This window comes from Hibiscus syriacus, unplaced genomic scaffold (assembly GCF_006381635.1).
Source record: "Hibiscus syriacus cultivar Baekdansim isolate YM2019G1 unplaced genomic scaffold, ASM638163v2 tig00001120_pilon, whole genome shotgun sequence".
Lineage (NCBI taxonomy): Eukaryota > Viridiplantae > Streptophyta > Magnoliopsida > Malvales > Malvaceae > Hibiscus > Hibiscus syriacus.
Window position 1 is genome coordinate 2,089,129 of NW_024061845.1, and position 26,518 is coordinate 2,115,646.

Genomic DNA, 26,518 nt, shown 5'->3' on the forward strand with positions numbered 1-26,518 from the left:
GTTCAATGCATCTTGGTTCTTATCCAAAAAGCAATTAGTATCATACAGCACCTGGGAGAACTCGTAAAACCAATAATCATATAAGCATTGTGCATTGCCATTTTATTAGTTTGCAATACCATTTGAATCAACTTGCAAAAATTTCTTGAATATTACTCACTTTCTTGATTATTTTCCTTTGAAATTGAAGGAAAGGAAAATTCTTAAAATGAATTTCTTACTGTCCTCAAAATACAAATAACTGACCTCTCCTGCAAAATGTCGAACACCAAAGGCCCTGCCTCTATCTCCTCTGAAATAAGAATTAGAATTCAGGTGCAGCCTCAACTTATTAGCAAGGGTAAAATCAGTTGAATTGGGTAAATTTGATTCCTCATCCAGCAAGGAAAGTAGCCCTAAGGGCTTCTGCAAAATAAATACCAGAAAGGAAGAATGACAGATTGCCAAGGAACATTTTGGTTTCAAATGAAACGAGATATTAAAAGAAAATAAAAATTTCAGCCAAAATTAGCACCAAATCTAGGCCAACATACTTAATAACAAGCTCAATTTATAGCTACCATCTTAGAAGTAACTATGGAATACACAAGATCCACATGTTACACAATATACAGAACAGAACCCAGAAATCCTTAAAACAATCCAAGGAATTCCAAATTAACCTTGAAGACAAAGAAACCATTGAACCATCAAATTACCTTCTCAAATAGGTCCAAGCACTCTTGGTTGTCTTCAAAATCAACTTTGGTCCAATCAATCCCATCCAAGTCATACTCCTGAAATAAGAAAAAGAAACTCTTAACAATGGGAAGTTGGTCAAAATTGTAATTTCTGATAATGGAAACCAAATCCAGAATAAGAATAGACAACTCAACCAGATTATATAGAACTTTTGGTTTGAAATTATACAGAGTACTAGAGTCCCAGCTCAATTATACAGAAACTGTACATAAGTCAAAAACTCTTGAAATTAAAAGTTTTGAGTTGCTTACCTCTTGCTCAAGCTTCAATAGGTGCCGGATGAAGTGTTGTTGCAACCTCTCCTTTGCATAATTTACACAAAGCTGCTCAAGGCTATTCTTCTGAAAATCAGATGAGAAAGTTATCAGTTGGACAAACTGAAAATTCACAGTGATAAACTCTAAACACCAAACCCAAAACTACTTAAATGACTCAAACCCATAAATATCAAGGATGCTTATGGACCTGCCAATGTGTTTTTTACCCCCTTCAAGTGACTTGTTGATTTGTTCCACAAGCCAGTCAAATAAGCTTGCATAGATGAATTTTGCCAATGCGTTTCTTGCATCAATAGCCTATATTACAAATTAACTAATGATTATCATGCTGTCAATGCACGCATAACAGGCTACAGCAAATATAGAAAGTGACTTTTGAGAGGATTGAGAAAGAATAGTTGCGTTAACAAAAACTGCACAAACCTGTTGCAATGTCAATTTTTTACAAATACTATCCCTGCCAACTCGGATTCTATGCGTAGATACAGCTTGCATTAGTTCATCTGGAGCAAAACCCATCAGCCTGGCAGAACTGGTTAAAGCTGCAACAAGGAATAAGATCTCACATAAATAAGCATATTATAAAGATAACATAATAACACAAACTTACATGAAAAACAAAATGCTAACTAAGATTAACTTAAAACAGATTCAACAAAACAAGTTTATTAGCAGGCATAAGACAAATGATGATGAAAATCATGGATTATGAGGTCTTCAGAGCACACATACCTTCATCGGCAGATGCTCCACATGATTTTCTTGTCAATTACTTGAAATGATATATTTCCCAACCATAAACTGCAGCAAGCATTGCAAATGCTTGCTCTTGCTCTTCTTTTGCAAAATTTGAACATGTCCATGGCTTCCTGCAGAAAATATTGCTTAAAGGCCAATGAGACAAATTAAGCGGTTAAAAATTGCTACACTATGATGGTACTATATCTCTTGAATTTACCGTAAGCTTTGGAATTTGAGCATCATAACACCATACACCAAGCACTCACTCTGGCCTAGATAGTTGTACTCATTAGCTGTTTTAAGATTCAATCTCTCTGCAAAGACACGATTCCAAGGATCATAAAAATGTTTCACAAATTCAATCCAGTTAATAAAAGACCTGTGGCAGAAATAACTTTAGCAACCCAGAGCTTTAAATGATATGATACAATATAATAACCCAAGAGGCATTTGAATAAGGGTTTACAATCACACCATGAGGTGTTGGTTAAGCCACAGAGGACCCTTCGCTTATCACACCACTTACCCCGGAGCTTGAAGCCTGGTTTCTGGAGCCCCATGTTCGATTTGACAGAAGAGAGTAAGCCTTAGCATCGCTTAGATCCACTTTACACCCTTCTACTTGACACCTTGGAGGCTGAGCCCCTTGCACCATTCCACTAGCCCTGCCCTTCCTACCCGACCCGGATGAGCTTGAAGACCTTCACCGGACTTGGATGAGAGTGGCGCCGTGTGTGCGTGAGAGGAAGAGATGAGATTTAGAGAGCTGTCGAGAGAGGCTGTTGGAGAATAAAGGGGATGTACGGCTGTGTTTGGTATTTTGTGTGCGTGAGTTTAGTTTAGGTTTAGTTAAATTTAGGTTTCATATTAATTGTTTTGGTAAATTAAGTTATAATCCCTCAAACTTGAACACCCTTTTGTAAATTCCTAATTTAATTTTTGATTTGTATGTTAAATTTTACGTTTATTTAAATTTAGTCATTAGTTTAATATGTATATGCATGTTTAATAAATTTATAGTTTGGTATGTTATATTTTAATTTTTGTATTTCAATCACATTTGTATAAATTTTCTTATTTGTTTTAAATGTTCAGGTGTCATTTATGTTATTTTTCATATTATTTTAGCTTAAACCGAATAGGATCAACTGCACATAAGACCCTATAGTTTATGCGCATTTTGTATTTAAGTCATTGGTTTAATTCCAATTTTGTATATTTATTTTAGTCCATGTTTAGGATTGTTTTCTTTAATTAGTTGTGTATATTTATTTTTCATGTTGATATGTTTATGTATAAGTATGCGAATGATTTATTTAGGAGTCGCATAACATCTTTTTTCATAATTTGTATATTACCTTCATGCGCATAATTTAAACCTAAACCCTAAACCCTAACACATAAACCCTAAACCCTAAACTCTAAACCTTAAATCATATCACATAAAATCTAAACTCTAACACATAAACCCTAAACCCTAAACTATAAACCTTAAATCATATCACATAAACTACAAACCATAAACCCTAAACTCTAAATCTTAAATCATATCACATAAACTCTAAATCCTAAACCTTATAACATAATTAGACGGAATGAGATGACTTAGTGAAAGGAGAGAGAGTATACTTGTTTTGATATTTTTTAAATTATTAATATTTAAATTGAATCATATTTTTTTATTATATTATATTTATTATCAAATAAAAAATTAGTTATGAGGTAAGTACAATATAATATATTGATATTAAATGCTCAAACTCTTGATATTTATGATATTTGAACTCGAAACCTCAAAATATAACAACAATTTAAAAAATTAGTTATTACAAATATTATCATTAGAAATATATTAAATATTTGTCATTAGATAAATAATTTTTTTATTAATTTAAAATAAATATAAGAAAATTTATTCAAAAATAATTTTTAACCATTTTCATTCAAGAATATTTATTAATCAATAATGTATTTTTAATATGTTTTTAATAATGTAATTTTAAAAAATCTAAAATTATAATATAACATTTTTTCGAGCTGCTCACGAGCTTTTCGAGTCGAGTATCGAGTAACTCGTTTCGGCTCGTTAAGAACTCGAGTCGAGTTCGAGTTCGAGCTCGAGTCGAGTCCATTCGATCCAAATATTTATCGAGCCAAGATCGAGTCAATCTCGAGTAACTCACGATCTGTCTCGTCTCATTTACGGCCCTAGTTATGATCCCTACTGCTACCGTGTGTCAATTTGATCTTCCTACTACTGCTGCTACCTAGTATGAGGTCCAATTAAACCTATCCAAGGGCTGACTTCAGTTCGTCCAAATTTTAATTCCGTTTGATATTTGAAACATTTTTAACAAAAATATTAAATTAAAAAAATTGCACAAAATTAATTTTGGTTAAAATATAAGCGGAGCTTGGGTAAACGTGTTTTGCATTCATACATCAATGCAAACCCAATTCTACCAGCATGGGCACCTTTAGGTCAAAACTGTTTGATTGTCTTCTTCAAACCTCATGAAAAGAAAGCACCGGCTTGTAATTTTTACCACATTTTCTCGCCTTGTCTAATTAAACGACTTAGGCCCACCCTCCATACATCAGCAGTGGTAGTATTCCCAGCATGCCTTCCGGACATGAGCTGATCGGTCTGGAATCCGACTGGGCAATTCTATTCCTTTTCTGGACATGGAAATGGAAATGGAAATGAGAGGGAAAGGGAAAGTGAGGCAGATACATCATCATCCTTTTCTTTTCCGGTTATCTTGTCGTCTACTGTTCCAACAACGAAAGGCAAGATCCCTCTGTTTTGTGGTATAGTCTCAGCCCCTAAAGCCAGCTTCAGATTAGGAGATGTGTCGTGAACTCGGTCCTTGTCTTTTATGGAGAGCTCCTTCCACGGTTTAGAGTTGTCCCCCAACTGAAGTTCCCTTGCATGATGTGAAACCACGGGATAGAAACACCCTTCGCTACTTCCAATGTCATTGGGGATAACTTTGTTTTCACAAACAATGTCTCATTTCTTCTCTTCGACAGAAGAGGCGGAACACAGAGATCTTGTCTATCTGACGCTAAACTATAACCGGAAGGACCTTGATCTCTAATACTGTTAAATTGATTTATCCCACTGAAACCTGTCTTCAGCATTCTATTATCGCTTCCTTCACCTATAGAAGCTCTCTTCACCTCACTCCATGACAATTTTTTACTTGTATCGGTACAAATTTCTGGAACCGTTTCTGTAAGATCCAAGTACGTGCGTTTCCTATTATTCGGTTGCAAACAATCAAGATATCTCTTTGCAGAAGTTTTTCCATTGGCACCCACATTATCTATCGGATCCCTAATTCTAACAGAATCACCATCAATTTCCCCTACCACAACTGCAATTTGCTTTTCAGTCGGGCAATTTTTTGAAAATGGATAATCTTCTTGGACATGCATTTCCTCTTTCTCAACTCTGACAGAACCACTATTGGTTTCAGTAGCCCGAAGGCTAGGTTTGAGATCTGTGTCGGATCTACAATCTGGAACTTTGCTCTCTACCTGCAAAACAAAGATGAAGGTCAACATTAGTAGGAAGGAGGTTTTGTTTCTATTTTTCCTGTTTTCCAAAACCGTACTTACAAACACTATTGCTGCCGCTGATGGCCAGGATCAGAATTATCTGCGAGCTAGGCATAGTTCAATAGAACTATGATTGGAAACATTTTCCCCATATTTATGACTGAAACTCTTTACACTTAAACGCTCCTATCTAGTTGAATTGGTTTAATGCAACAGTCTCAAACTAAAAGAAAATATATGTGAGATTAAGAATTTGAAAATATTAAAAACTAGTCTTAAAATACATAGCAAGAACGTTCAATTGAAGGATATAAGCATAGGAAACAAAGATGGAATTTGGCTTATGTTGACTTCTCTAAGGAATGCAGAGCTACCAGTGAGGCCTTTGAAATATTTAAAAGGTTGAGAATTTACATAAATTAACCTTTAAATTTTAACAGCAGTGCAGCAACATTAGAAGAAAAAAAATCATATTCTAATTTTCTTCGCTTCAAATGTATTATTAATTTGTTGTTGGTTCGATAATGTCACTGAATAAAGAACATTCTGTAGCTAATTGTAGGGTGTAAGAATGGTAAATAACAGGAAGAGCAAATATACGGAAACAACTATGAAACAATAAGAACTTGACAGTCTCTTTTAAGTAATATACATCGACAGAAGAGCATATTACCTGAGGAGGACTATTGCATTTTGTTTCTGGAAGCACCTGTGTGCTGCTTGTTGCAATTCTTGGCAAGATTTTGGTGTCAACTTTACTATCTTGCTCCTCCAATTTAGCTTTTATTCCTGCATATCCCTGATTATCACCAACTCTAGCTGTTGAGATACATGCTTTTTCAACAGCACTGGTTACTGGGACTACATTGCATGTACCATCACATGCAGCTGATTTATTATCTGCCAGCTGAGAGATATCAACTATCTCCCTCCCCAAATATATCATACTTGCTTCAGGATTGCTTACACTCTTTATGGAACTAGAAGAGTTTGCTCTTCTTCCCTTGAAAACGCCCCAAAGGAATAATAATGCATTCCACCCTGCAAATAGTAAATCATAAATTTTAGCAATCTTTTAAAGAAGAATCAAAATATGAAAAATATCAAACATAAAAACACAAAGTCCAACAGAGGCAAAGACTAATCTAAGAACAAAGAGAAACAAATAAGTACAGATCTGAAAAATCAGCACATCATGTCTGAGTAAAACTTAAAAGAATGAGAACATAATGTTCTGTCCATATGCTAAATTATGAGTTAATATATTAAAACCATTTGATATCTAGAAATTTCCCATATAATGTCACATCAAATCAATGGAATGAAAGAAAAAGATTCATATAGCCTGTCCCCACTAATTAGGGAATAAGCAGCATTAGTTTTTGAGCTGTGCTAGAGCAGAAACAGGAAGACATGCAATGAACAGCGTTTGACAGAATTAAATAACTCAAAGCTAATGATCTACATAAAACAAACTGAAAGTCATTCTCCAATCCTTGCTTTAAATATGTTCTCTAGACACCACTATTCTGGTCCAAGTTACCAAAGCAAAACCAAATAGACGATGAAAAAATTCACAAAAAAGCTATGGAAAATGTGCTTAAAGAAACAGTAAACATTTTTAATGCATCGCATGCATACAGTCTACAGTAATGTAAACATGTTCTAATGCAGGATACAGCACTGAAATTGGCAAGAGACACGGAAAACACTTGGTAGCAAGAGATGACTTCCATGTTGCCTAAGCAAAGTTTATAAACAAACGGGCATTTCTTTTCTTTCTTTCCTTTTCTTTACTTGCCACCATAAGGCTCCTTTCTTTGAAACACTAAGAGGTGACATAACTCAAAACTCTGCCTACAATTTGGTGTTTAATGCATCATAACATCTAGTAGCCCTAGCATGCACAAAAGCACACCAAAAAGGACTACCAGATCAATTTCCTTTATCTAAAATGCCCCACAACTTGAGTATTTCAGTGGATGCCCATGTTAGATCCAGATAGCAGGCAAATTTATCCATCAATCCACAGATCTAGAGCATTGACGTAGAAAATGAAGTCTAGGCACATTATCACCTAGTTGCACATCTCGCTTAAACACAATTCATCTAATTGAAATACTTTGGAATAAAGAGATGCTATTTTCTACATACAATGTTTTTTTCCAGCTATTGCGGGTGGAAACCCAAATCTGAGGCTCACCCAAATGATTTAAATCTTTAAATTTAACAGGGGAAGCATGAAGATTGTTCATCTCACTTTAAAAACTCCGTATAAAGTCTACAACCATTTCCTCAATTCTTGATCCATAACCGAATAATGAACTAAGAATGCAAGTTTCGATAGATGAAATAGAGGGATAAAGAACCAAAATAAAAGAATGCATCAGTAAAAAAATGTTTTGTAGTTTGAGAGCACACTAAGAGGTCGTGGATATCAAATGCAATAAGTTTGAGAGAACAGTATGAGATTGTGATTATCAAATGCAATAAGTTTTGATAGCACACTAAGTGGTTGTGAATATCATGGAATTTCCATATCCAAGTAATATTACCAGAACCTACTAGGCCACGTGCTGTGGTATAGCAGACATAACCCTTTATCCTAGCCTTCCCATGACTCTTAGATCAAAGCATATTAGTCCAACCAAGCAAAATTACAGGTTTCTACACTGTATTTTAATATCTCTATTTTGCAGCAAATCTTACGCTGGCAATTTTCAGGAAGTTGGTTGGATGGGATTATCAAAAGTTCAACACCTTCAAAAGCTCCCTTGAGAGCGAAGTCATTCTTGACCATGGTATCCAAAAGGACCTTGTAGTTCTCATAACTGAAACAAAAACCACAGAACTAAGTTTTAAGCGAGAATTGAGAAAAATCTTGTCAATGATCTATCCAAATGGAAAAAAGGGAAGAAGGAGAAGAAGAAGTGGAAGTCCGAACAAGGAGAACAATCCAAGTATGTTCAAATATACCTTTCACGGTCCTTGGCAAAGAAATATAGAGCTATATTATTTTCTTTAGGACCACTGTCATGAAAGTGTGTCGGCCAAGTGCTCAAGCGAGGTACTTCATCCAAGGAAACTTTGTGAGGAAAAGAGTTGACAACTTCAAGCACTTTAGGTGATGCAATTGTTGAGAGATGGGCTTGAATTTCAGCAGAAAACCCTGGAAGTTTTCCACTTTTATGCACCTCAAAAGCCCCCCTGCATAAGAGTAACAGGATTTATCTCATATGAGAAACAGCTAAGGCATAGAATGCAGAAGCAATAAATGAAAATGGCACCAAAGGGGAAAAATAGTTCAATAGAAGGGCAAGAATCCTACTGCCAGATGTATTCATGTTCCGGGATGGCAGAACTCTTTGAGACAGCAGACCCCAGGGCTAAAGGAGGGATGAATATCTCTGTCATTGAAAGATTGACAACAGACGAAACCGCAGAGACAGCATCAGTGGAATGTGAATTAAGCTGCTTGATATTACCAATGGAAGCCTGATTACGAAGACTTTTTTGCCTTTCATGTATACCTTCAACAGGAATCGTATTCTTTGTCTTACTAGAAATTGATGATGGAACATGAGATGCTCTGTCACGTATTCCAGGCCTCAAACGGATAGCTGCTTCAATAGCAGCTTTCAACTTATTGCCTTTATATATGTCCTCCCTAGATGTCCTTGGATCAGACTGATCAGCACCAGAGGCCTTAGAAACTGGACAATAGTCAACTGTATGACTCATTTCTTTGCATTTTAGACATGAAACAATTTTTGAGGAGCGACTAACAGAGCTCTCCCTAGATTTCTCACTCTGGTTTGTTGAATCTAACGACAGAGATGGCTCATCTGACATAACTCCATTAAAATTATTATGTTGCTTCTCAGCTGTCCATGAAGAACTTGATGTCGGTTTCTCCATCCGGTTTAGTTGGTTTAATTTCTGTTCAAAAGAAATACATCCATCGGTTGATGGAACAACAACATCTGCAAAATAAAAAGAATGATCTTAACTTGTCAGGGTGAACCAAAGGAAAACAGAAACAAAGACGAGGTAACATAGAGAATATAGAAAAACATTTAAGTCAACACTAAAATGAAAAAGAAAAGTAGTCTCTCCATAAGAATGTGACAACGTACCAGAAGTAACTGCACTTTCTACACCTTCGCGATCTAGATTGCTGGTAGATTTCGATAAAGTACTTTGTTTTCCATCAGACTGAGCAGCCTTAGTTTCTTTGTAGTTGCTTGCAGATGAATGGAAAATTAAGTCAGCACGAGGTGTCAGTTTCTTATCAACCTTGGGTATGGAGACAGTAGAACCAGAGTGATCCAACTTTGAGGAACTTTTCCTCTCTAATGATATCTGCTCACTATCTATCTTTGATCCTTTCTGATCTTGAACATGTAGATGTTTAGATGATAGCCTTTTAAACTTTGATTCCTCGGTATTCAACTTTCCTGAGTTAGTGGATTTAAATGACAAGGATTTGTCCATCATTCTACCAAATTCCTCCCTGCTATCAAGGGATTCATATTCTCTATAACTTTTCTGTTTCTGAAGTATAACTTCATCTACAAGCTTCACTTTGTGTTTGGAGTTTAAACTATTGAATGAATTGGATTTAAATGAGGCACCTGTATTAAGAAGAATGGTATGCCAATGTGTAAAAACAAAAAATATAGGAAAAAAATTAGCCAACGATATCAGTTCACTTACCCTTTGGTGCTTGTAGTTGTGTACCAGAAGGAGAACGTACAGTTTCTGGCATATCATTACCAGAATGGTTTCCAAAAGAATTTTGCAGATATGGCTTCACTTTCCCCTTGTCTAAGTCCTTCGATGAATCCTCTCGGGACAATGCAGATACTCTATTAGGGCTCAATGGTTCTGGTGATCCCATACTTGTTTCAACAGCCTTCTGTTTCAGAGCTAAAGCACTCTCTAGATTTTCAACATGCCTCTTAGCTAAGCTTTGCATAGTTGAGCCACCTTTGTTTGCTTTTTCTCCTTCAACATTCAAACCTTGAAAATTCAATTGCAAAAGGAGTTCAGTACAGGACCTGTCAGAGTGCCATTTTCTGTTCCATCTGTTTGATAACTAACCTTGCTTTTGGTTTTCAGTCTCCTCAACAAGCTTGCATTCTTCACAAAGCCAATAACCTTTGGGAACTTTCTGAAGCATTTCTCGCATACAATAACTGTTAAAAACAAAATATCAATAAAACCTACTGAAGAAACATATCAATTGAGGGATCAGTGCACTTACGTGTGCTCTGCCCCATCAGAGCACTTGCTACATATAGCAAGCAAATCTTCTTGTCCAGCATCCCCACAAATATCACATACTTTAACCTATTGCAAACAATTGGGCAAACAAAGAACAGATAAATCAGCAAAATTTATTGATATGAAAGTGTATTGATCAATCTTTTTAAAGAGTTAAATAAACAACAAATCTAGCAGTCCTGCAAGGGTAAAGAAAGAAAGAAATAATTCTCTTTAAGTAATATAAAGTAGATGTAATCCGGTTTAATATTCTAGTACAATCAGTCCCAAATAACCCAGTTATATCAGTCAATGCATTAAAACTTCCTTCAAACAAAGAATAAAACATAATTACTGACATCTTCTGAAGCATCTGATTCATAACCCACATCTAAAGAAAGTGCTTGCAAAGGAAACTCCTCCTTGTCAGGTAGTTCAACAAACCCAGTCGACTCATCTTGCCCATCTTCATTCAAACTTTTACCACCATTACCTAGTGGGACACCACTATTTTTGTCGATATCTGCTTCGCACTTATGAATTTTGGCAGATATCTCAGAACTGCCTCCAATAGAGACTTTGCCACTTTGAGAGTGAGAATATGGACTTTGTATCCTCGGTGAACTACTACTAGCATCTTCCTCCTTTATGGAAAGAAGTTCGGACAAGTCTAGCTTCTGGGAAGAGAGCACCTTTTCGGATCCTAAACTACAAACCGACAATGAACTATGAGATGAATCCTTAATATCTAAATCCTTGTTATTTGCATCACTGGCTCTACTAGCACACGAAATATTATCATCATGGACTTCAACACTCTTGAAACCATCATATTTATTTGAGAAGGTCCTTTGAATCCCAACATCTTCTAGTTCATCAAATACACCAGATGGCCTTATAGTTGCTTTAGTTTCTATATGTTCCGAGTAAGAATCATGATTTGAATTGACACAGAGTAAATTGCTTGCTTCACGCTGGGTATGTTGTAAGCTATCACCTGTTTTATCCTTGTTGATAGAGTGCAGACTTGCCACAGCAACAGGATCAGTTTCATTGGAAAAGTCGTCCCTTTTTAATCCCATTTGAGCTATACTAAGGTGCATACAAGATGAACAAGGAGCAGAGCAAACGTTGCAGGTTATAGATTCTGCTTTTGCATGAACTTTTTGACTCGTGTTACACCAAATAAACCTTTCTACACTTTTTCATGCTACCTAAGAATAAAAAAAAACACAAATAAGAAAATAATAAATGGAAAGAAAAAGATACATGCCTTTTAACAAACATGTACTTTATTCCCTTTACTAAAAGAAAAAAAATAATTGATCCTATGGAACAAAAATACTAATAGCAAGTGCGAATAATTTTTAGTTCGACCTTCATAAAAGAAAAGATTAACTGGTTTCTACTTTGGCAGATATATTAACAGGAAAAATAATGAGCTTCGCATCAGAGAAATTATCTAGAAAGGTGAAAAAACGAATCAACAAACCACCAATCTAATATTTTATTGAATCTAAAATCTTCTGACTAGGAAGAACTTTTTATACAAAATGATCAATCGTAAACTAAAACTATTCCAAAGATTGTTATTTAGAAGCAAACCAAAAACATTTCTAATAGAGCGCACTTTTCATCATTGAAACTGAACAGTGCAGAAAATTAGCACCACCTAACTGCAATAAAAAATTATATAGCAATGCAGTGCTTTAAATTCCAAGAACTAGAATCTTTAGAAAAATCATTCCAACCCCTCAACAGGATCCATATATGCTGAGTATATGTTATCCAATTTTAAGTCAGGAAATGGATGCATGCATGACAATAACTTTTTTACTTGGTACTGAGAGAACATAGAAAATGGAAAAGATGAAGGGACTCAAGGGAGACCATTTGCTAAGCCAAAATACGAATCCAGAGAAACAAATGAGATTGGGAGACAGCATACAAAAACTAAGAAATAAGTACATAATTTTCTTGCACTCCACTTCTAAATCATTCCCAGAAAGCATAAGGGGAAAGTAAAGTAATTTTCTATTCTACCATTCTTCATCCCCTACCTATCTTTTCATCTGGTTTTCAACCCTCTTCACCAGGAAAATGCTAAAGTTAACCATAACTAAATACTGTGTATTATAGTCTTATGAGGAGAGCAACTGCAAAGAACCAGGCACTTCTTTTTTCAGTACCAATAAATAGATGTCTATCCTTCTTTCAATCAAAAACATTATTGTACGAACATGGTTGATAAAGAAGAGCATAGATTGCAGATTACCTTTTCTCACCAATTCTTCTTAATACCATCTCATGCACTAGCCCTTGGACGCAATATTTATAAAAGACAATCAAACTGTACCAAAAAAGCAGCATTAAAAAATGTTTTCCAAGTAAACCCATAGCAAAAAACTTCACTATTTAATAACATCCAAAACCACGAAATGGCAAACCCTTGCATCCAAACTCCTCACATATGCCTAACCCAGTGTCCTACCACGTCACACAACTGAACACAAAAAGCAAGGGAAGAAGTATATCCAATTTCCAAAGAAGACCTAGAACCCTAGTTCCTAACATAGGCCACAAAACAACAGAACAGTGATACAGCAATTTTAATGATAAAATATTACTAGCATTTCCACATATTCCATGGCATTTAAATGAATAGAAAAGTTCAACTCGAAAACACTATCAATTAAATTCTGAAATGTTTATAATCGATAAAATTAAACAAAACACTATTAAAGAGAAAATTTGATATTGCATGCCTCTGGCTCGTAGAGTATCTTATTCGCATTGTAAAGCTCCACACTACGCCGCTCCTCCTGCCTCACCACAATAGATGATGTTTTCGCCGCGGCCATCGCGGACGCAAACGATCGCGCAAATTTAACATTAAACTAACCCATCTCTTCCTCTCACTTGGATCCACCTCCCTAACTCACTCGTTATCCCCTGGAGAAGTTTTCCGTTCAAATTTCAATCTCAATCCCCCAATTTATACTTCAAAATGTCCTCTCCGTTATTATACAGGAAAAAATGATATTGAAAATGCAGAATAAACTAAAGCAATACATATAATGATAAACTAAATCATTTCAAATTTTGCTCTTCGTGAATTTAATATATATCTCTTTCTCTCATATGATGATCTGAGAAAAGAAAACATATCTTGAAGTGGCAATATTTATAACAGAATTGAATTTACTCTCTCACTCATAAACAAAAATCAATAATTAAAAAATCTTTAAAATTAAATAAATAAATTTACCTGAATTTTTCAGTATTTCGTCTTTTTTCCTCTCTCTTTTCTTCTCCTTTTCCTCGGAGTCTCTCGCACTCCAATGCCTTTTTAAATATTTATTTTTCCTCGTGTGCCGCGTATTTTATCTCGATTAATTTGAGTTACTCTAGAATTTTGTTTTTGTAGATTTCGTAATAAAGAAATTGGATATTCTCTTTCGGTTTAATCTAAATTAACAAGCAATGTAATTTAGTCTCTTCTATTAAAAAAACAATCAATGTAATTGAGCGCAAGGTTTATTATTTTCATGGATGGATAGCGGGAATACGGTCACACTCTTTAAAAGATTTTATTATTATTTTTAATTGGTTATTTAATTTTGTATGTTCTAAAATTTTATAATTTCGTATCTTTTAAAATTTTAAAATATTTTTTAAATTGATACTTCTAACATAAATTCTTACATTTATTTCCGATTATTTTAGTATACAATTTATTTATTTTAATTTTAAAATTTAAAATAATTGATGAAAACAAATAAATTATGTTGTATATTAATTGTACATCCCTTCTAATTTAGGTTGAGAATTGAAGTTTGAAATTATATTATAACCGCTAGTCAATGATTTTGATTTTAAAAAATATAAAAATGAAGACTCAAGACGATAATAGTCAAAGAAAAATCATCATTCTTTCCTCCATCACATGAGTTTATATATTAACCCTTTGTGTATGTTTGTATTAAACCTAACATCATGATTGTTATATATAGACCGACAAAGCATATAAATACAACTGTTAGTCCATAGATTTGTTTTTGATAAATATCTTGAGTCTATCAAAAGTATCGTCAGGAATTTATGATCGGTCGAAGAAATTTTTTTATGGGAGATTCCCTTAGGAGTTATCCTCAATAAGCAAATGAAGAGTATTTTTGGAGTTGGTATTTCAAAAAAGATATGAAGATGGTACAACACTAATCTCTCTCCAATATGAGGAATGTCATAAAAAATTTATTAACATATTCCCGATCGAACTAATTCGATAACCGACTGAATTAATCGAACTAATTCGATTTGATCGATTATTTCGATTAAAACCGAAAAATAAAAACCCCTACATATCTTTGTTGTAAGATAACTCAATCTACAACGACACAATGTGAGTATTACGAAAAAAATAATAAATTATTTTACAGTTTGACGATAGCAACATAATTTTACTATCAATTTAGTTAATTAATTTCGTTCAATAAGTAATCAGATTTATTTATTAATAATATGAGTTTCAATAAATTTTTAGATAGATAAAGTATATTTTTATTCTTTATTATATTAATAAATTGGTATTAGAAAAATAATAATATGATATAATATTAGCTTTTATTATAATAACAAAAGTATTTAATACTCGAATTTTCTGATATTTATTTTTAATTTATAGTAATAAACTGAAATATATTTTATTATTTATTATATTAATAACTTGGTATTGTAAAAATAATACTCTTTAATACCGTAAAAATATATTAGAAAAAATTATATCATTACGCGAAAGATAAATTAAAATCTAGTGTAAAAATTGAAATGTTTTAAAGTCTATACAAAAACTAATATAAAATTTAAAATTTAGTGACTAATAGTAAAATTTTAAAACTAATTTTTAAGCCTATATGTTTAGGGTAAATTCTATTTTTAGTATTTAAACCATTACTTTTGTTTTGTTTTCATATCTTTTATTTTTTTTAAATTATACTTAACGTTTAATTATGCTTCAATTTAATATCAGACCGTTAAAAAATTAACAAAACTACTAACATGACATTTTTTTATTTTTATCAATGATGATGTGACATTATCTTATGGTAACACATAACATCACTATTATTCTATTAAGTTTTTAACGGTGGTGTATAAAAATGAGATCTAAACTAAACGTTAGGTATGATTTAAAAAAATAAAGTTTAAGTATCAAAACAAGAATAAAAGTAATAGTTTAAGTACTAAATATGTAGTTTACCTAATTTTTTGACGAAGAGAATGAGATTTCTAAGCTTGAGAAAAGGTAGGGATGGCAACTCAACCCGAATCCGACGGATTCCGACCCGACCCGACCCGATCGGGTCGGATTTTTTTAAAAAAAAATCGGGTTCTGGTCGGGTCGGGTTTTTTTAAATGCACTGTTCGGGTCGGGTCGGGTTTAGGGTAAAAAAAAACCCGACCCGACCCGAAAATATATATATAATTTTATCTTATATATTTAGGGATAATTACAATAATATCCCTCTATATATATTTTTTTTCAATTAAGCCATTGTTTTCATTGAATTAAATTTTTTTTTTAATTTCGGGTCGGATCGGGTTTCTAAGTTATATATTCGGGTCGGGTCGGGTCGGTGAAACATTAATTTTGTCGGATCGGGTCGGGTCACGGGTGGAGAACCCTTTCTTCTCGGGTCGAGTCGGATGGCCCAAAAACCCGACCCGACCCGACCCATTGCCATCCCTAAGAAAAGGAGATATAAAAAAATGTGGTAATTAGGGATAATCGAAGCTTCAGAGTAATGTGAATTAGGATCCCCCCCTCTCTTTTGGTTGTTTTGAAGTTTTCGTCAGAGATCGGGTTTTGTCGAAATTACCGGGAGCGAAATAATCGGGTCGGATTTTAGATTCACTCGAGGTGAGTGCTGATTTCTTCTTCTTCTACTTAAAATCTTTATTTGTTGCATGTTAAGATTTGCTAAGATTTTGGCTTCAATTGTTGACTTAATTTAATTTTCTTTTCAAATTTTATTGAGAATGTTTATTGCAATTAAGATTGCATGTTGTATTATTCTATAAACTAAGTTTGGAAAACCAGGATAAATGAAAAACTAAACAACTTTGTTTCTTATATGATTTTGTTGCTTCTTATGTGTTTTATTTTTCATGATATTTCAGAATTTTAGCTGGTAATCATCACAATTAAATCATGTACCTATCATTTGACAGTGATATCCCATTGTTTAGAAATTAAGACTCTGTAAATAGAAGATCGAGTTTTGAGATGGTATGAGAGAAGGCTCGCCCGATTGTGTGTTCAGAAGGGAGAAAAGGTTTAAGTTAAAAAGTCCGCCATTTTTCATTTTGATTCTTAATAAAGGAATATTTTTTGAATTACTAAGTTAACATATTTGATTATGTCTGTTTAGAATCGTTTTGAAATATGCTTAAGCTTCTCCAACCTATTTCTATATCCAAATCATCCAAACTGTTGCTTTGAAATGTGCCAGAGATGTAATCAAACCTGTTAGCTATATGATTTTCCCCTTCACGATTTGCAGTGCATGGTTATATTTCCGTAAATCATAGGAAGTTGTATTGATGATTAATTTCTATTTGGATGCTTTTAAATCGGTTCTAGTTATAAGATCTTAGGGTAATTTTGTCTGAGAGGCAGTGCATGTAAGTTTTTCTAGAATGCTGTCGATCATTGTTCTGTGATTCAACTTATCTTTAACATTAAAGTAACTAATAAATCTTAAAGATACTGTATTATTAGTATGAGTTTTGCACAAAACTTAGCTCATGGAATTACTTCATTCTGGGAGTGAAGCAGTGACTGGAAGCGGGGAATGATTGATAACCAGTATCTTTAGATGGAAAGATGATATTTGTTTCAGGTTACGGAGCAGTTATTTTTGAAGTTGTTATTCATACGTTTTTCCTACTCCTGAGTAAAAGTGGGGCTTTACCGATGAACAAAGGCCCAAGTTTTTATTTGAGTGTATCATGTGATATAAAACGTATTGAGTATCACTTTCATGCAGAATTTATTGTATATATTTACTTTTTCCCCCTGGATAACACTCTTATCAATGAGAGCCAAGCTTAGGCTTGATCCTTGTATGAGTTCAGTTTTGTTATTTGGACCATACGAAGATTATACATGAAGTGATACATTGTTAATTTATTGAACCATTATCTGCTTTTGGGAATATAATCTTGTTTTCATTGAGTTGGCTAGTGACAAACAGAAATTAGAATTAGAAGCATATTAGCTGTATTATGGCTGTTCGCGTTTTGCTGCCAGTGCTTTTCCCTTGGTTTTGAAGTCAATCATGGATAGGATTCTTATGCATTTACTTTTCAGTATTCACTTTTTTATTGAATCCTTTTCCCCCTTTCTCAGAGAATAGTTTTTTGTACGGCACAATCTCTAAAATGGTGTTCAGGGATTCACTTAAGAAGCCCAATATGGAAGTAGAAGGGGCAGAAAATGAATCACCAGTAATGGCTGGTTTGCAAGGTCATGTCTCATTGCCGCCTCCAGTATCTCTCAACCACACTTCAAGAATTTCGCAAGATGATTGGCATCTGCTGGCATATATTCTCTCGGCTAATAAGACTAATCGGAAAGGTATTGGGCAAGTTTTACTAGACAAGGAAGTGCATGCTCTAACTTCCAGCTATATAGGATCAAATGGAAAAAAGCCTAAAATTATGGCAGGATCCCAAGAAAATCATGGTGGACAAGGGTCAGATAATAGTTTCATTCCAGGTCTTAATGATGACATGGCACTGGACATTCTGGCCTGGAGCAGCAGATCTGATTACCCAAATATGGCCTGCTTAAACAGAAAATTTAGGTCACTTATTGGGAGTGGATATTTATATAAACTGAGACGTCAGCTTGGCATAATTGAACACTGGGTTTATTTAGCCTGTAACATGATGCCCTGGGAAGCTTTTGATCCTATGAAACAGAAATGGATGAGACTACCTAGGATTCCATGTGATGACTGTTTTACTAGTGCTGATAAGGAGTCTCTGGCAGTGGGGACTGAGTTACTTGTGTTTGGTCGTGAGTTATCTGGATTTGCTATTTGGATGTATAGCTTGGTCACTCATAATTGGTCTAGATGCCCTCTAATGAATTTGCCTCGATGTTTGTTTGGTTCTAGCAGCCTTGGGGAGATTGCCATTGTAGCTGGGGGAAGTGATAAGAACGGAAATGTTCTACAATCTGCTGAGCTCTACAATTCTGAGCTTGGTACTTGGCAAACATTGCCAGATATGAACTTACCTCGGAAGCTGTGTTCGGGTTTTTTTATGGATGGGAAATTTTATGTCATTGGGGGCATGTCCAGTCATACAGATTGTTTGAGTTGTGGTGAAGAGTACAATATCGAGACAAGATCATGGAGGAGGATAGAAAATATGTACCCTGGTTACAATGCGGGTACATTTCATCCTGCTATGCGTTCACCTCCTCTAGTTGCTGTCGTGAATAATCAGCTTTACTCTGCTGATCAAGTGACTAATGAGGTCAAGAAATATAACAAGGTTAATAACTCCTGGAATGTTGTGAAGAGACTACCTGTTAGAGCTGACTCTTCCAATGGTTGGGGACTTGCATTTAAAGCTTGCGGCAAAAATTTACTAGTAATAGGAGCTGGAGGACATGGAGGGCGTGATGATGGAATAATTATTCTACACTCTTGGGATCCAGAGGAGGGAAACAGGGACGGACCAGAGTGGAATGTGCTTGCATTCAAGGAGCGAGCAGGTGCATTTGTATCCAACTGTGCAGTAATGGGTTGTTAATGATTCGCCAACATCTTTATATACTCAGTGTCTTTAACTTGTTATTGTTTTTCATTTTCCCATTTATGGATATTCAGAAGAATAATTGAACACCTCAAATCAATTTCTGAAAGTTGGCAACTGATCTCATAACCAAAAGATTTGACCTCATATCATCAAGCAATTTCTGTTGCCATTTCTCCTGTACTTTGGCATCAAATTCATATCTTGGAATGTTACAGTGAATTCACCGTTCTGGATATGAATAACCTTAAGGCAGGTACTTCTTTAATACAGTGCTTTCATCTTCATCAGTGTATGTTGAGTTGCATTGAAGTACGTGTATTTTACACTTGTTAAATTGTTTAGGATTCGGAACTTTGTCTTAGGCTCTGCTTGATATGAAGGTTGGAAAAGATGGAGAATAGAAAATTTGTTAATCAAATGGTTAACATTCCTAACCAATTTCCTGCTTTGAAGCTTAGCTCATGTATGGAATCTAATGGCTAAACTTCAGAGTTAGAAAGTAGTGGTGAATATTAATCATTCGATTAATAAATTTTCTATCCTTCCATCTTTTTCACCCTTCATACCGAGTGAAGACTTAAAGTTGGAGATATTCGGGAATAAGTTTCAAAGAGAGTAGGGTTAAGTAAACAGGATCGTCATTGAAAGGTAAAACTCTTTTTATCTGTCTTTGATGGTCATTGGAAGGTAGCTCATTCTTCGTTCTAAAAAGATATAGTGCATCTTTGCTACTCGATACTACCCAGGCTTTGTTGAGTGTCGAATATAGACATGTGCCCAAGATGATATATTCAACTTCTTTTTCTACATATTACATCTACTCCCAGGCTATGGATGTTTAGGTAGAGGTAGGGAAAGCAAATTATTTTAATCTAATAGTTGAGATATATAATTACAAGCTATATTTAGTTAAATCTTTGGAAGCGAATTATTGTCCTTGGTTAGCTTGTTTTGTTTATTGCGTATAATATTTGGGTTATGAATTGTGACAGCATTTGATAAACTTTGGTGCTTACTCATTTCATTTTGCCGTGTGAAGGATGCTTGTTGCAATCTTTGCTTATGTGAACCGTTTTTCTTTTCCATTGTCTAAACGAAGGCTTGTACTGCCCTGAAATCGAACCGAGTTTTTAGAAGTTTAAACATTTTTCGATTCAGTTGATAAATACAAATGATAAATTAATCACTATTACCAATTTTAGTTCATATTTTAAAAATCCTAAAAAAACAGTAATTTTTAGAACATGAGGAAAAAATTGTATAGTTTCTTTTTTGTTAATCATGATTTCTTTATCTTTTATGAAAACAATAAATTATAAAAATAAAGCAATGACAAAATGAAAACAAAAACAAAAGAATCTCTTAATTTTTTTTTATGTTTTATAAAAAAAAAATGAGTGCAAATATGAATATCTACTTAGTTGTATTACAAATTATTGAGTGTAACCATACATGAAATATATAGTCAGACGAAAGACAAACGATAAAGTTAATATAAATATAGGATAAATTACACAAATAGTTACTAATGTTTTGTTTTTCTCATTGAAGTTTTAAAAGTAATAAATTAATTACTAGTGTTATCGGTTTATAATAAATCGGTCATGTATTGTTAACCGTCGTTATTGTAGTAATGGAATATTGATGTGATGCATTAAATCCAATGGCGTATGCATGTATACTTCAAGGTGAGCATGTGATCGCCCTGAAATTCAAATTTATTTATGTTTGTTGTTTATTTTTTTGATGTTATCCACCCTCAACAATATTTATGGATTTTTCACTTATTAAAATGATTACTTGAAATTATTCTTTTACATATTTGAGTTTCCAAAAACTTTTGGCTGACTTTTGAGAAAAATATTGAAGAAAAAAGTCTCTTTTTCTATGTTCTTTTTCTTCTCTCATCACATAACTGATGAATTTTTTAGTGGTGCTTCTTGCTTTACAAATTTCTGGAATTTAAATCTTCTTCCTTATACGCTCTTTTCTGGTTCTGAACATCTAGTTCTACGGAAATGGCAATATGGTTACTGTTCCTGCCATTGGAGGGGTTTATTAAGGAAATGGCAAATTTTCCTTCCTTTGTTTTTCAACACTCCATTTGGAATATGAACATAAAATTTATACTGTGAGTCTCAAGACTCAACTCATCGTTTTATTTTACAAGTCTTGTCTGAAATCCTCATTTAAATATATATATATATACACTTATACATAATCCTCATTGTCCTTGTTGTCTTATAGGTTGGAGAAGCGAGTGAAATATGCGTCTCGCAAAGCAAGAGCCGATGTGAGAAAGCGTACGAAGGGACGGTTTGTCAAAACTGGCGATCCCTATGATTATGATCCATTGAGCTCAACTAGAAGCGTTTGAGAGTACAATCTTTTAACCATGCTTACTTAAAAGGAAGGACATGTCGGAAAGAAAGAAGTGGTTATTCTTACCCCAAAATGGTGAAACTGACGCTCGTACTTTCATTTTGAACCATTGACAGCCTGCATGGTTGTATATAAGGCACCAGTTTTTTTTAATCCGAAGTTGGATGCGAAAACGACATGAACAAACTACCAAGGCTTGGTTCCTAGTTACGATAAAAGATTGATGGATCCCGGCATCATTCCGCAAGAATATGCCCGGGGCAAGTTTGATGTGAAGCTGCGTATCGCCTTATATTCGAGCAAGTTCACCTGCTCAAGTTCTTATTATAGTGTACCTTCAGCTGTTTTATGTGCTTCTGTAAACGCTGCTGCAGTCATGACATATACTAAGAAACCACACTTTCGATTTGGAGTCGCAGTCAAAAAGCATGCAGCTGTAATTTTGCTTCTTCTTTTTCATGTATTTCGATGTATGTATACGGAGTTAAGCGAGGTCTAATGGCTGCTAGTGAACAGAAGTAGGTCAAAGAAAGAACATGGAATTGTAATATTCTCCCTTGTGGTGGTCGTGTACAACACATGATTAATCATATATGGACTTATGATGACATTGTGTTTTCCTTAGTACAGGAAATCAAGAGATTAACTGTAAATGACAAATTAATACACCACCAAAAATCCCGTCGTGGATTATTAAATACAAATGATAAATGGATATTGAGCAAGCGGTATTGAATATTAAGTGAATTTTCTTGTGTATAAATGAATTGTCCTCAACAACTTTGCTTGCCATTAATTGTAGAATTAATTCCCCCGGCCACGGGCCCACGGCATACTTAATTAAAGTACAAATGAAACTCAGCATGATTTTGTACCAAGTATTTTGATTACTTAACGCTCATATTTATTTAGATTTAAAGTTCCCATCCTAAATGAAAGTCATGCTGAAGGAAAATCATCAGAGAGTACAACATTAGTCAAGTAGCTACAACTTTTCCGGGCCTTCTCTTCCGGGAAATCTCGAATTTCCGCTCATTCAACTAACTGTGGCATACGAGGGGGAACTATGGAGTTTGAAACTCACCATGCGGAGAATGAGAACTAGTTGTGGAGAAGTCAGACGATACCATCGGAATGGATATAGATAGCTGGGTTGTAGAAAAGGAGGTCTGGTTGGATCTGTCGTCTTCGAGAGCTGACCAGGAGTCCCTGGTTTTAGGCCACTCGTCAAAGAAGGGTCGAAGAGATTGACCCCCGTGCTTCACGGCTTCTCCCGAGTTGAAATCGCTGAAAAACGAATGCTGGGGGTAATCAGTCTGCAAGCTCGGGTTGCTACCAGTTTTTGACTGAGCAAGCAAAGAGTCTCTAGACTGCATTAGAGGCCATGTGTCGCGGTTGCTCCCTGAAGCTTCAAAGGAAATACTATGCCCACCGGCATCGGGTTTAATTCCTTGAAGATACCTACATGTTAGAACGAATCGAGTAAAACACATTAAAATCATGATCAACCACAATCAGATCAAAACATTTGATAATAGTCATAGACGATCACTAAATTCAGTCTTTTGCATCTTTATTTATAATCATGTCACACACGATTGAACTGTCTCTGCACAAATGATATGAACAGAACAGGTCAAAACTCATGCAAGTTGAGCGAGCATGCCAAGGGAAAAAGACCAATATAAATGAATATGACGGTCTAATTGCATATGATCACGAACACGACTTCGACATGGCAAAAATATATAAAACATGAATAATTAACGTGTCAAACTTTATAAAAATATAAAATACCATAAACACACTACGACATGGCAAAATTACACATGCAACATGAACAAACAAATCATCTGATTTACACTAACCTAAGCTACAGATGAATTACCAAGTCTTACTATCATAACATAGAAAGTAAAAACATATATGTTTTCCGTGTTGCGAGGCCTCAGACTTGGAATACACCACCATTTTCCTCGAAAAATTGCAGGTAACACAATAGTTTTAAAACAAGGTCCTGACAACAATGGTAAAAGCAAATTCTACATTTTGTATCTTTTCCGTTTGGCAGAAAATGGAGAGGGTCAACATGCCCACTAATTCAGAATGCTTGTCATATTTTTCCATGAATTAAACAAAGGAAAAAGAGTCGAAAGAAGACGGTAAAAGACACGCTCTGCTATGACATTGGAATTCTACAGTGTACTAATGGGACATAAGGGCTTGGAACACTGAAAATCAAAGCAAATTAAAAAAACAAACAAAGTTTCATGGAAGCAATCCGTTATCTGCATTGTAAGAATATAGGAACAAGAACAAGTTTTTGAAAATCACGACTAATCATGATTACAATGGTAATAAGACTTATATATTACCATGCACCTCGTGACGGGTCTAGGACCAAGTGGCGGACCATAACACACCCGGAAACTAAAAGGCAAAGACAGTTTTTAGCTTTGTACAACTAATAATAGTTTCCATTTTGTTTTTGTTTTTTCTCCTAGATTTTATAACCAATCCATGGATCAAATTCTGCAGAAAAGTACACATCCCATTAGGTAAAAAACAGAAAGAGTGGATAAGCTCGCATGCGGTAGCATGCTATCAACAGTTTCTCATGGTCATCAGACAACAAAAACGAACAAAGCGAGCTACACGGAGAAAACAAAAGCAAAAAATGGACCATAAAATAAAACTGTCAGTGATGAACAAATTCCAGCAGCAACATCAACTGAAATCGTCATCCATCTTTGAGGACATCAGGGCCAGGAACACTGAGTTTAACAGAAACTTCATAAAGTTTCTGCAAGACCTCCATTATAATAATGAGAAGCAATCTGCAATTTTACTCCTACCACACAATCTAGCAGATAGGGGCCCAACAATTATTTTATCTCGTATCCCTACCACAGCTAAAACAAACCGAAACCTATACTGCAAACCATATTTTTTAACTATCTACAACTTGAAAAAGTTAACATATTGAAGCAAAATTAACCCTTTCTCGAATTGTGTAGGCATCACTGTAAATGAAAGACTATGAATTGATTTGATCTTACCTATGATGTGCTAAGAATGAAACTATGTTAAGCGAAACACATATAATGAATTTACCTGTAATCTTTCCTCGGGATTCCATAGGGGATCGACTCCAGATGATAATTGGACTGACCGGTTGCGGAAGCAGTGACTTGTGTACTGCCAAAAGCATGTAAAGGAAGACTCTGGAAGCTTCCCATACCAGTGGTGCTACCGGAAACAGTCAATGATGTCACAGTAGATGATGACTGTGTCATAGATTGTGATTCCACAGGCTTTCTTGAACGGTTACGGCCACGGTGCATATGGCGCTCACAATACTTCGAGTCCGGGTACGCATCTTTCGAGCAACGCCATTTCTTGCCATCGGTCCTCCGACAACGTCCTGGCTCCGGATCCACCTTCTTTCCAAAATACGAACAATGCTCCACTGCAAAATTACACTCAAATCGAAGTCATAAACAAGGCTTTTCGTGAACAAACAGGAACAAATGTGGCAAAACATGAAGAAATTTATGTTCCTAGGTGAATAAAATACAAAAGCAACAATAATGAGAACAACAAAATAATCACTAGAAACATTATCAAAATTAACAAATATCAGAACAAGAATAAAACATGTGAAAAGTGATATAATGTTTGATGATTAAGACACCAACAACATCAAGAATCAAACATGTTTGGTATTTACAAGTAATAACTTTGAGTAAACAAAGGAAAAGGGGCCTAATCTTTGTCCTTAAAATGTGAGTTTAATGGTACTCAAAGTCGGTTATTTAATCCATTGGAACTAAGAAAACATCCATGAATTTATCAAATATTCAGTCACGTGTATCAAAAAGTTCATCTTAAAACTCATTAAAATGGGGAAATCGTTGCTTGAAAAACTTATTCTTCTTGCCTGTGTTTATCAAAAGAAGAAAACAAAACAAAAATTTCCCCTCAAATCAGAACAAAACAAACCCGGAAAATAGGGCAAAAGAAAACTAATGTAATCTTCAAAAGTTAATAATAAAAGACAAAGGGAGTGTTTTTAAAATGGAGAAAAGAAATTAATTCGGTGCTTACTGGTAGGGTGGTGAAAGAACCTATGAGAAATGGATTCAAAGCTCTTCTGAATAGGTAGCAGAAGATCAGACGGCACTGGCAAACCTGCCATCATATACTTAAAGATCAAAGCTTGATGCTTCAGTTCTTGCCACTGCGACACCGTAAACGGTGATGATGACCTCATTGCCACCATCCATCCACCGCCACTCTCACCCTCACCACCATCTCCTCCACCGCCACCACCAATATCCATCCTTCAACCACCACCCAGGAAACTTGTATTTATAAAATATATCAAACAACACTAGTAAAATAAGAAATTTAAGAGAGAAAATAACAGAAAACCTCAGTTTACTCGCTATTTTTCTTTTCTATGCCCACAAGATAAGTTTTTTTTAAAGCAACAGACTGAACAGTTTATAAATAGATATTCATAGTGATGTTTGAGTAAATTTTGGGTTAATTAAACCATTGTTCCATTAAGAATGTGCACTTGGATTAAGTGGGTTTTGGTTGGTTTATTATGATTAATGAAACAATAGTGGAGCTGTCTGTCTGGATGGGACTTGTTTGCTTCTTCTTGTTAGGAAGGGTTAAGTGTTTGTCTTAAGATGAAATGACGTCAC

The 26,518-nt window shown here is 34.8% G+C and overlaps 3 protein-coding genes across 7 annotated transcripts; 1 reads left to right on the top strand and 2 right to left on the bottom strand.

Moving 5' to 3' along the window:
* Positions 1–4,251: 4,251 nt before the first annotated feature.
* On the bottom strand, positions 4,252–12,936 carry LOC120123285. 3 transcript variants are annotated; one of them, XM_039142211.1, is made up of 12 exons: positions 12,865–12,936; positions 10,949–11,803; positions 10,591–10,676; positions 10,428–10,522; positions 10,041–10,346; positions 9,461–9,958; positions 8,653–9,307; positions 8,301–8,531; positions 8,034–8,155; positions 6,278–6,365; positions 5,998–6,244; positions 4,252–5,303 (listed from the first exon to the last, which is right to left on the bottom strand). In XM_039142211.1, the coding sequence occupies exons 2-12, from the start codon at positions 11,690–11,692 to the stop codon at positions 4,638–4,640; spliced, it is 3,738 nt and encodes a 1,245-aa protein (XP_038998142.1). In that variant the 5' UTR covers positions 11,693–11,803; positions 12,865–12,936; the 3' UTR covers positions 4,252–4,637. The 3 variants fall into 3 exon arrangements, with proteins under 3 accessions (XP_038998142.1, XP_038998135.1, XP_038998147.1); XM_039142204.1 differs by having other exon boundaries at positions 5,998–6,365; XM_039142216.1 differs by having other exon boundaries at positions 4,253–5,303; positions 5,998–6,365; positions 11,587–11,803.
* A 2,926-nt stretch (positions 12,937–15,862) lies between these two features.
* On the top strand, positions 15,863–19,650 carry LOC120123307 (F-box/kelch-repeat protein At5g60570-like). Of its 3 annotated transcripts, none has more exons than XM_039142227.1 (3): positions 15,863–15,894; positions 16,346–16,509; positions 18,001–19,650. In XM_039142227.1, exon 3 carries the CDS (start codon positions 18,033–18,035, stop codon positions 19,413–19,415), a length of 1,383 nt encoding a protein of 460 aa, XP_038998158.1. In that variant the 5' UTR covers positions 15,863–15,894; positions 16,346–16,509; positions 18,001–18,032; the 3' UTR covers positions 19,416–19,650. The 3 variants fall into 3 exon arrangements, with proteins under 3 accessions (XP_038998158.1, XP_038998173.1, XP_038998168.1); XM_039142242.1 differs by having other exon boundaries at positions 18,044–19,650; XM_039142237.1 differs by having other exon boundaries at positions 16,346–16,506; positions 18,016–19,650.
* Positions 19,651–22,795: 3,145 nt separating this feature from the next.
* Positions 22,796–26,160, bottom strand: LOC120123358 (growth-regulating factor 3-like). The gene is made up of 3 exons (XM_039142275.1): positions 25,911–26,160; positions 24,918–25,272; positions 22,796–23,264 (listed from the first exon to the last, which is right to left on the bottom strand). Exons 1-3 carry the CDS (start codon positions 26,143–26,145, stop codon positions 22,868–22,870), a joined length of 987 nt encoding a protein of 328 aa, XP_038998206.1. The 5' UTR covers positions 26,146–26,160; the 3' UTR covers positions 22,796–22,867.
* Between the last annotated feature and the right edge of the window lie 358 nt (positions 26,161–26,518).

What these genes read in the sequence shown, in the direction of transcription:
- LOC120123285 (XM_039142204.1), bottom strand. Translation starts at nt 11,692, where the DNA reads ATGCACCTTAGTATAGCTCAAATGGGATTAAAAAGGGACGACTTTTCC. An exon ending in GAACATGAATACATCTGGCA is followed by an intron (nt 8,532 to 8,652) that starts GTAGGATTCTTG and finishes ACTCTTATGCAG; the next exon opens with GGGGGCTTTTGAGGTGCATA. An exon ending in TTTGCCAAGGACCGTGAAAG is followed by an intron (nt 8,156 to 8,300) that starts GTATATTTGAAC and finishes TTTTTGTTTCAG; the next exon opens with TTATGAGAACTACAAGGTCC.
- LOC120123307 (XM_039142227.1), top strand. Translation starts at nt 18,033, where the DNA reads ATGGTGTTCAGGGATTCACTTAAGAAGCCCAATATGGAAGTAGAAGGG.
- LOC120123358 (XM_039142275.1), bottom strand. Translation starts at nt 26,145, where the DNA reads ATGGATATTGGTGGTGGCGGTGGAGGAGATGGTGGTGAGGGTGAGAGT. An exon ending in GTTCTTTCACCACCCTACCA is followed by an intron (nt 25,273 to 25,910) that starts GTAAGCACCGAA and finishes GTAATTTTGCAG; the next exon opens with TGGAGCATTGTTCGTATTTT. An exon ending in ATCCCGAGGAAAGATTACAG is followed by an intron (nt 23,265 to 24,917) that starts GTAAATTCATTA and finishes TCTAACATGTAG; the next exon opens with GTATCTTCAAGGAATTAAAC.